Source organism: Mercenaria mercenaria, chromosome 13 (genome assembly GCF_021730395.1).
Source record: "Mercenaria mercenaria strain notata chromosome 13, MADL_Memer_1, whole genome shotgun sequence".
In the NCBI taxonomy this organism is placed as follows: Eukaryota; Metazoa; Mollusca; class Bivalvia; order Venerida; family Veneridae; genus Mercenaria; species Mercenaria mercenaria.
Window position 1 is genome coordinate 70,403,463 of NC_069373.1, and position 11,018 is coordinate 70,414,480.

General features: G+C 35.1%; 1 protein-coding gene across 2 annotated transcripts in view; it reads left to right on the forward strand.

The window, feature by feature from the left end:
• Positions 1-9,434, forward strand: part of LOC123528548 (uncharacterized) — a 32,458-nt gene extending 23,024 nt beyond the window's left edge. For both annotated transcript variants that reach the window (XM_045308340.2, XM_045308341.2), the window contains exons 7-8: positions 40-115; positions 3,337-9,434. In XM_045308340.2, coding sequence (XP_045164275.2) covers positions 40-115; positions 3,337-5,879 — 2,619 coding nt within the window. In that variant the 3' untranslated portion in view covers positions 5,880-9,434. The remainder of the gene's footprint in view (positions 1-39; positions 116-3,336) is intronic.
• The last annotated feature ends 1,584 nt before the right edge of the window (positions 9,435-11,018 follow it).

Here is an 11,018-nt window from a genome sequence, read left to right on the forward strand (position 1 = left end):
TTAAAATGGCGTCAACTTACCAAAGTAAACATGTTTCAGGATATGCACTGTGAAGATTCAGTGAAGACAGGATCCTATCCATCATCACCAGTTAAGATTAGAATGTTTCCACAAGGTAAGATCTTTATAACTGAAATGTTTGTTGACCTATAATTGGAAGGTTTTTATCCCCGGAATGTGACAACAACTCTGTAGCCTAATGGTAGAGTGCCTGCTTTGAGTGAGGGCGGTTTTTGGTTCGTTCCTCGGCAGCAGCATTCTAAAGACCTGAAAAATGGTACTAGTAGCTTCTTTGCTTAGTTAAACTTTAAAGAGGATAGTACTAGGACTTTGGTAGCACAGTATTGGTATTACGGCTGTCATCGATAGAAACGATATTGATATATCAACGATATTTTTTGGTCGATCGATTATCAATTCCCATTTTTAAAAATCGATATTTTACACAGAGAAAAAAAGCTATCCAGATAAATAATCAGACCCTCTAAAACAACTTTTCTGCCTGCAAGCCCTTAGTAACGGAAATTGTCAATAAAGGTCATGTGTAAACTTGTACCGTAGCAGTCTTTTCCAACTAGTCGGCACTACCTGTATGGGGAAATACATAAATACGAATAAAACACATGAAAAGCAGGCAGTTCAACTAAAAATAACATTAACAAAAAGGTATATAGCATGTTCATGAACAAATAGGTTGTTACTCTAACTTAAAAATCGATATATCGATGTATTGTCGATATCTGTCTTCCGATATATCGGTATCGTCGATATGACAAAGACCCAATCAGTGACAGCCCTAATTGGTATAATGTGACTGGGTGGGTAGCATGGGGTGTATCTACAGCACAATAAAGTTGGGCATTGTGTTAACGTTAATATGACTGAAAAATTGTTGAGAAAAGATGCTACATGCACACCGCCACACACACACATCTGAATTTGAAAAAAACTGCTTAGTTTTAATAATGTGGTAATTTATATTTCAATGGCACGTTAATCTAGTATAAATAATACATGGTCAGTTTGGGCAGGGTAGTTTGAAATTAAAGGTGCTGTTTGAATCACCTGTTCCGCTCTGTTACAAAGATTTTTATCAATTCCGATTTAAGTATTAATGAAAAACCATTGATTTTATGCATCATTCTTAAGAACTGTAAAGTTGATATTTGGAAGTTTTTAATTGGTTTTAAATGATCTTCTGAATTTATATAAAAAAAAAGCTTATTTTGATAATGTTTTTTGAATGCTCATTCACCCAGGTGGGAGTCCACTGAAGTTTTCCATTCATTTACCTTTAATAGCAGATATTATCCAGTGTTCACCAAACTTGTTCACAATATTTATGGGCATATTGTCTTGGCAAAGTTTGATAACCAGCTGGATTGCCAGACTGGCTGTAGAGTTTTGGCCATGGAATTACTCGAATTTACAAAAAGTGATGGTGTCCCATGGCTTGAATTCAGCCCTTCAAAACTTCAAAGGTTATTGGAAATGAAAAATGCAAGTAGTTTTTAGCTCGACTATTCGAAGAATAGTCTAGCTATTCTACTCACCCTGGCGTCGGCGTCGGCGTCACACCTTGGTTAAGTTTTTGCATGCAAGTACATACAGCCATCAATTAAAGGCATATAGCTTTGAAACTTATTTTTTCTTTTTCTAGGTCAATTACCAACCTCTCTAGGTCAAGTCCCATAACTCTGACATGTATTTTGAGCAAATTATGCCCCCTTTTGGACTTAGAAAATTTTGGTTAAAGTTTTACATGCAAGTTACTATCTCCAAAACTAATGCAGATATTGATTTGAAACTTCACATGTGTCTTCGGGGTTATAAAACTAGTTGATAGCAGCAAGTCCCATAACTCTGACCTTCATTTTGGCCAAATTATGCCCCCTTTTGGACTTAGAAAATTCTGGTTAAAGTTTTACGTGCAAGTACATACAGCTATTTCTAAAAGGCATATAGATTTGAAACTTTTTTTTTCTTTTTCTAGATCAATTACCAACCTCACTTGGTCAAGGCCTATAACTCTGACATGTATTTTGAGCAAATTATGCCCCCTTTTAGACATAACAATTTTGGTTCAAGTTTTACATGCAAGTTATTATCTCCAAAACTAATGCAGATATTGATTTGAAACTTCACATGTGCCTTAGGGGTTATAAAACTAGTTGATAGCAGCAAGTCCCATAACTGATATGCATTTTGGTCAAATTATTCCCCCGTTTGAACTTAAAACTCTTTTGATATTTAACCTTTTTAGGTAATATTTTCCTGCCTCTGGGACAATATTTCGAATAGTCGAGCTTGGCTGTCTTACGGACAGCTCTTGTTCCAGTTGCTTCAAATTCTTGCAAGTGCTGAAAATGAGATGGATCTATGTTTTTTACCTTCAATAAGAGATATCAATAAACGATGATATGCATTAATACATGTTTGAAACAGCCGTTATAAATTTAACATAACAGAATGAGAACAAGATGGTATTGGGCACAGTTAGAGGTAGAAAAATACTTCTTTGTAAGCAGTACATATCATCATATAAAGCCTATAGACAGCTTGATGATGGAATTTTTTTTATAAAAAGCAACTGTAAGAAACAATATATTTGGTTAGCATAAACAAACATTTCAGATGTATTGTAGGTCAGTGCAGTCTTTCCCTTTAGAAGCAGTACAAACCTGCTGCTGGAAATGTATGGCAGTTTTCATGATTAGTTTCCTATAGGTTTTCATGGACATTAGTATCTTTCAAGACAAACAGTTACTATTGATAAAAGGTGCGAGTAAAATTGAAATTTTGCAAACTGAAATATTTTTTGCATTTGCAATTTTTTTTAAAAACCTAGTTCTGGTTTTAGCTCAGTAGTTTTATCCGGTGTTCATCAAGCTTTGTCACAATGTTTTTGGGCATAATATCTTTGCCAAGTGTAAAAACCAGCTAAATCGTCTGAAGTCATTCTACAGTTATCACCCTTGAAATAATGTGTCAGCTGTGTAACTTAAGTAGTTCTTACCCAATTTTCACCAAACTTATTCAAAATGTTTATGGGCATAACACCTTGGCCATGTTCAGTAACCACCTGGGAAGTCTTTGTTGCTCAGGAGTGATGGCCCTTGAATTAGTCGAAATTCAGAAAATTGACAACTAGGCAGTCAGTAAGCAGAGTAATTTTAAAAATTGGAAGTGATTTGCTGTGACAGCTTGTTTGTTGCAAATTTCTGTCCTATTTTTATGAAAACTTTGTAGTTTTGATAGCATTTGTTCGTGAGACCCTATGAAACTTTCATAATATTTTAGCTTGTATCATGAGATCATGTGTCTGTTACATTTCAGATCTATTCCTGCCATTTTCTGCTGAAATCTACATCTGTTTTTTCTGTGAGAAAGAGTTCTTGAGCAAGGAGAAGATGCGCACACACCAGAAAGATTGTAAAGAGCGCCCACCTGATCTACAGAAAATGTACTCCAGTGACTCTTCTCTTCATTCTGTATCTTCTGTCCAAAGCGAGAAAGTGAGCGAAAAAAAATCTGTCGATAAAAACTGGTCAAAATTATCACTTGACAAGTTCACAGGATATGTTGGACTAGTTCCCAAACTTACGGCTGTTAAGCTACGGGAACAGAGACTGAGTTTGGAAGAAGTCAACTGTGAAATAATAGACGACATTGAACCTGTCTCTCCAGTTACACCAAAGACACCCAAGTCTTTAATCTCACAGTTGAGTCGAGATGATTCCAGTCATGCATCTAGGAAAAGGCTTTCTTACTCCTTGTCTATGGAAAGTCACAAAGATGCAGTTACTGTAGAAACAGAATCAGATTCTGATAGTGAAACTGAAACTGGACAGGATCACAAACAAGTTCATGAAATGAATTTACTGGATATCCCTGTTAGCTCTTTGTTAGGACAAAGGATCAAGAATTATGTACATGTTGACACGCCATTGAGTATTGTTGAAGATACCAGTTCCTTTTGTCGAACTCCTGTGAAAAACACTTTCCTCGAGAAACTGAGAAAGAAGCCGTTGATATATCCGATTCTGTATCGACCAAGACGTATTGCAAACATGCATAAACAGAACCATATATACAGATTCAGAAATGCTGAAGTGAAAGAATTTATGAGTAGGATGAATACTGGATTGAATCTGTCTAGTATAGAAAAGTTAAAGACTATGAAAAGGTTCAGTATTCGAGTACCAAGATTATCCAGAAGAAGGTTGCTCAACTGGATTCCTAGGCGTACCTTAGATAAACAGCTGAGAGGTGCCTTCAAGGGACTGAAGTATAATCCATACAGTGAGTTTGATGACACTGTATGTGAATTTCCATCAGGACCTACTTTGTTGGCAAAGAACATAGACAAACTGCTTGGACTGAAGAAACGATCAAGTCAAGAGAACTCAAAAATGTCAATGAAGAACTCTCTGTCTCTAAGTAACTTCATCTCGGAAGAGATGGAGGCTGAAGTATCGAAGCAGAAGCTGACCTTGTATAGGAGTTTATTGTACGAGATGTCTGTTTTAAAACCGGAAGTTGTAATGGAGGATATTGGGGGACAGGTGAAATCTGTCAAGGGAGACAATCAGGACAAGAGCCAGAGTGGAAGCAGAAAAGTTGCGATTTGTAATTTGGAGAAAACTGAAGAAAAAGATGTGAAACCAAGAAGTGTCTTTAGAGATATGCTTCGTAGGAGTAGGGAAGAGAGGTTAATGGCTGAAGCTGAAGAAAGAGAGAGAAAAGATGAATATCAGACTTTGAAAGCACTATTAACAGCTCCTAGAACCCCTGACAATGTTAAATTTTTAGTAAAGAGTGGTCCGGTAAAAACAACCCCATTGTCCAAAGACATTCATGGTGTTAAAACAGAGAGGAGGTCACCAAATGATGATAGTATTTCAATTATGTCGGGATCTTCAGAAGGAGAATCGTTTCATTCTAGCTGTTGTCAGGGATGTTGCGACAAGAAACACCATCTTGGTCAACAAACTTCCGGTAGTGCAGATCTAAACAGTAGTATTCAAGATTCAAACAATTCAACTCCATTTATTCAGCCGTTACACGTGGATGTAGATCTCAGTACATCAAAAATTGATGAGTATGGTATTCCATCACCAATGTCAATATCAAGTGAGTCGCCCTTTCCACCAACACCTAGCAAGTCTAGTTCTAGTTCATTGGATCATCCAAGCCAGCTGCATATGAAAGCTGGTGATTCTGTAGATAATTCGCCTGTGATGAGGAGAGAAACGAGGTCTACTCGATCTTTAGGACTTTCCTCTCCAGTCAGTGTAGAAACTGAAGGTAATGAACGTCCTGTATTTTCATTGACAAGCTCCAAGTCGCATGACAAAATCAACCTAGCGAGTGTCTCAGATTCGTTGATGAAAAATTCCATGCGACGAATTCAAACGGAAGGAATTCAAACGCGATCGTGTTCTGGAACTCCAAGTGACAGTCCAGTAAAACGGTTGACTCGTTATGGCAGTTCTGCTCCAACATCCCCATCCAAAGTGACAAAACAGATTAAGTTGCCTTTGGATATTAAACCGGTCTCAAAGAATCTGGAAAGCCCAACTTCATTTCAGAATTCAAATGCAGATATAAAATTCAAACTTCGGTCAGGAGGCTCTGTGAGTAAATTAGGAAAGTATGATTCTACTCTGAAACCCAAGTGTTCAAGTTCTTCTCCACAATTTCATGCTACGGCAGCCAACAGACAAAACTCAGGAAGTAAAAACTGTGAAGGTATTGAGTCTCAAGTAAGCGACGGTTCGTTAAGACGGTCCAAACGCAGGTCTTCTTTTCTTCTTGAAAGTGTCCAGCCCACTAAACTGCGCAAGGTATATTCTGATATGGCAGTGAACACACGATAAAGGTTTCCAGCAGATTTTTAGGCAAAACAAAAAAAAAAAGTAAAAATAATTGTGCTTTATGCATGAGGTTATCTTTTCTTTTGTTCAAGGAAAATTGTACAGGTTTGAAAGTGGTTAGCAAAGACTTCTAGAAAAATAGTACTTATATTCAATATTAAGATATTTTGTCTGTTTTTATTGGTTTGAAAGATACAAGTTAATATTGTATCCTATGGTAAATTATGTATGCTATCTACTTGCAAGTATTAGGTGGAAACTTTTCTCTGAAACTGAATGTTAATTAAACCTTATATCAGATGTTTTTGTTTACTTTTGTAAATTTATAGCAGGGATTTCATGCTGCTATAGACGATGGCAGTTCACAAACTCTGTTGATAATTTTAAACAACGATTATTGAAATTTGAGCGCCGCTTTGTGAAAACCAATGATTGGGCTTTGCAACCAGCAAGGTTCCAGATTAGTGCACATCCATGCAGTTTATCAGTTTAGCACTCGTATGCAATTGACAAGCAAACAGTATGGATCCAGATCAGACTTAACGGATGTCGAAGCAGATCTGGATCCGTGCTGTTTGCTAAGTCCTAATGTTGGTTTTCGCACAGAAACACAAGCAGAAGATGACATTTACCTTTCTTGTTTGTAGATCTGAAAGTATTTGAATGGAATTTATTATGTTATGACAGTAATAGATTTAGGAGCTACTGTTTAACTCTATTATTTTGTTTATCCAAGGAGAAGATTCAAGATTTTAAGATAGCATACCTGAAAGTCCCTTTTCCAGCATTAGTGCCATAAATTTTGTTTTTGATTAATTTCCTATAGATTGGGCGATTTTTGTCTTGCTTATATTTTGCAGTTAACCCTTACCCTGCTAAATTTCTGTAATGAACTTCATCTTTCAATTTGATAGTTCCATTAACTGTTAAAAGGGGTGCTTACCAAAAGATACTGACTGAATGGTGAACAGTGCAGATCTTGATCAGACTGCATGGACGTGCAGGCTGATCATGATGTACACTGGTCGCAAAGGCAGAATCAGTTGTGTCCAGCATGATAAGGGTTAAATGGGCAGCAGACATATTGGTGTTAGTTAGAATTCATGCCATGCATTAATTATAATATTAGAAATTTTTTACTGGAGTTTTTAAAATTTGCATGTTGGTGTGAGTTAGACACTTGTGAATATTACCCAAAATACAGTTTTTATTGTGAAATCATTCATATTCATGGGCAAAAAAGTTTTGTGGATGAGTCGCTCCACAAAATATAATTGAAACAAACAAGTAAACCTCTATTCATTTCATGTTCTAGAATTTGTATTTTCACGAAATTGCCATTTTGAGCAAAAACCATTAAATAAAATGATTTCACAGTATTATGGAAAATGCTCATCATGTTATGATTAAGTCATTTGCATATAGTTAGTATGTTAAAAACCTCTTGTATGGCTCATCTGTTATAGAAGATGTTGATTAAGCCATCCTAAGTTATAATTTATTCATAAGTAATAAAATACACAGTTTAATAATTGCCCATTTTTCTACCTTCTGCTGTTATGAAATGAGCTGCACCATGAGAAAACCAACATAGTACATTTGCGACCAGCATGGATCCAGACCAGCCTGCGCATCCGCACAGTCTGGTCAGGATTCATGCTGTTCGCTAACGGTTTCTCTAATTGCAATAGGTGTTTGAAAGCGAATAGTAAGGAACCTGACCAGACTGCGCAGGCTGGTCTGGATTCATGCTGGTCGCAAATGCACTATGTTGGTTCTCATGGTGCGGCTCAAATGTACTTTCTATCTGTTGCATGTGTGGTATGATAAATCAATTAGGCCCTTCGTTATTATCTGTGTTTAAATTAGAAATGATGGCCTTAAACAAGCTACTGGTTACTGTTACACCGATATATTTCCTTTGCTTTTGCTTTTAAAGGGGCATTCAACCACATTTATGTCAAGATTTTAGAAGGTACTTTCATTAGTTAATAAAAGCAAGTAAGAAATATTAAAGTGATTCATTGCAAGTTCTAGATTGTATTTCCCATCAAAAATACTGGAAAGTTTGTAAAACATTTAGATATCTGTAATTCACTTGATCAAAATTTGTTTTAAAATATAATGAATTTAACTGTTCTGTATGTACTTGCAATATTTTAACTTGATTATGATATGGTTAAAGAAATGATATATCCCATACTGTGATTTTATTTGACATAGTTTCAAATACCGTATGTAAATTCTAGCATGACATGTACCAGAGATTTGCCAGTTTGCAATCTATACTTTTTTAGAGCACCACTGCCATGTTTGGTACTTTGAGGATTTTACTGTGACATACAAACAATGATTTTATAGTGTCACTCTGTAAGCATTCTTATTTTTTTTAAACCGAAAACAAAACATAGTGTTAGAATTTAGGAATTCTGATATTTTGTCGAGATGCCTTTGGAGGTATGCCCCTTTAAACCTGAATTTAATGTAAATACACAAACAGATCTGTGCAAGATTGGTATAAGTATAAGTTAGGTTGTAGCTCGTTGTACATATGAAAATATCTGTGATTCCTTTTGTATTAATATGAAGTTTTAAGATGATATATAATACAGCCTAGGGTGACTGTAGTAGTAAGTTGTAACAATGTATTGATTTACTGATGGTTTTCTGATTGTCTTGTAAATGCGTATGAGAAGAAAATACCTAGAATAGCGAGAAAATAATTGATTGATAAGAAGTGTTTAACTGAAGTAAATGATGCTTCTATTGTTATGGATGCATTGACTGATGCTTAATAGTAAGAATAGTTTGAAGAGTCCAGATTAAATTGATATGAAAGTCTAGATTTGGGGACAATTTTGTAAAAGTGAGCAAATTTTGTTATTCATTTTCAATTTGGGATTGTTCAGAACCCATGTTAGGAAGCATTCTCGGGTCAAATATTAATACAGACTTTTTTTAAGTTTTCAAAATAATTCATTTTTCATGATTTCTGAAATAAAAAAAGAATAAAAAACTTTTTTCTTTGGAATTGATTTTTCTTTATTTCTTCTAACATAGTATGTGTGTACTTCCTTACTTGATACATCAAAATTTTAAACTCGAATGTGTTTTATTGTAACATTTGAAAAACATTTAGTGTATAAAGTTAAATATTCAAATATATGTGTTATGAAAACCAATCATGAAGTATCTAGTTTAGTTTCATATTTTTTTCTGTTATTTTCTTTTCAAGAATCTCTGTTGAAGTGCTACTCTTTGGTTTAAACAATATTTATTTCCAAATATTTGTTATGTACAAGCATAGGTTAAGGACACAGGATGAAGCTACAAGAATGTGTTGGCCCCTTTCCTGTTAAAACCTCTTTCCTACTATTCTTGACCTTATTAGATTTCTAACAGTCATTATTTGTTGTCTTCAGTTAAATGCAGAACTGTTGTACTACAGGTCTTCTTTATGAAACAATACTGGTACAGCACTTAACAGGTAAGGTAAAGGTAGTGAGTCATTTTAGCTCACCTGAGCACTAAGTGTTCAAGATGGACTATTGTGGTACACTGGTTTTCCAAAGAAAGACTATTAACACTAGAGGCCCTGTTGATGAAACTTTGTCAGAATGTTTGCTTTTATGAAGTCTGAGTCAAGTTCAAAACTGGATTATCTGATGTAAAAAAAAAAGGTTGTTTTGTCAGATAAACCATACTTACTAATCCAGAGGTCAAAAGTTTTTCAGAATTTTTGCATTTTGGAAAGCTAGGTCAATTCAGTCAGATGAGTGATGCAGGACCATCATGGCACTTGTGTTGTCAGAGTTTCGTTTTTGGCGACAGAAGAAAAATTTGTATACTTCTTTGCGTATTAAAGTTTGTGTTTAAAACTTCTTCACAGTTTTTAAGCAATTCCAATGAAACATCATACACGTGATCACCAAGAATGCCTCTGGCTTATAATCTTTTGCACAATCACCTCAGCATTTGAGCCCTGCAGTGAGTCTCCTTGTCAGGAAGGCATCCAGCTGGATTGTTGAAGGTCAGTTGCTCAGTCCAGGTGCCCACAAGTTCCTGAAATAATGGCCAAAGGGGCACCTTTGTCTGCAGCCATCATTGCTGTAAAGTTGCTGTGGTGACCTTAAAAAGTTTTCTGTGTGACTGTATAAGCAACAAAATTTGAAGAAAAATGCTAGCTTGAGGTAAATGTTACACATATAATTTCAGTTGCTTTTGTATTGATTCAGTTTATTCTCTCATTCTTTGATTTCTTTTGCTTCAGACCAGTTATATTTATGTTAATAATTAGTCTTGGTTTTGTAAAATATAAACAGATCTGAAAGCTCCAAACTGTTCTCCACTCTGTTTTATTAGACCATTTAGTCTGCAAAGTGTCGGAACAGACCTGGAAAGATCATGGAAAACATACCGGTAATCTTTGAATTTTATAATGGAAAAAGTCGGGAAAGACATTCTAGAACTTTGCATGACCTGGTGATAAAAAATAAGCAGTATTGTAAACTATTTTCTCCAAAAAGAAATGAAATAAAATGCTGATTGTGCATTCTTTAATTAGGTACAAAATAAGGTGTGTAAGTATTTGTTTCATGTAGAATTTTTTTTATAAAATGTGATACTGTGTTTTTGTGAAAATAAACCTCAAAAGTACTCAAAAACTTAATGGTTCAGCCCCACTACAAGTAAACTGTGTCAAGATAATCTGTTAATGGACCTACTGTGCAGATGTATGTAATTTTCTGATTGTTCGGTATGTTAGTTATGTTATAATTAGGATGTTATTTTATTGTTCGGTATACATGATTCTTTGAACTTTAAAAACATGTAGTTCACTAGAATATTTTTATGCTTAACTATAGCAACAGTCATGCCGTGTATTTCTTGGTACTACTCTGCAGTATTGACAGTGTAGCTCGGGGTGTGTATTCATCAATGTTCTGTATCTACTATTTAATTTGTTTTGTGTTCTTTTACCGAATATTTAAATGTAACTCTCAATGAATGTAGGCACTGTGCTTCAAAAAACAGTTTTTTTTTGTAGCTACAGATCTGATACATGTTACTGAATAATGTTATAGGAAATACAAAAATAAGCACTTTTAAGTCAAAGTTAGAAATTTTGATATCTAGAACATT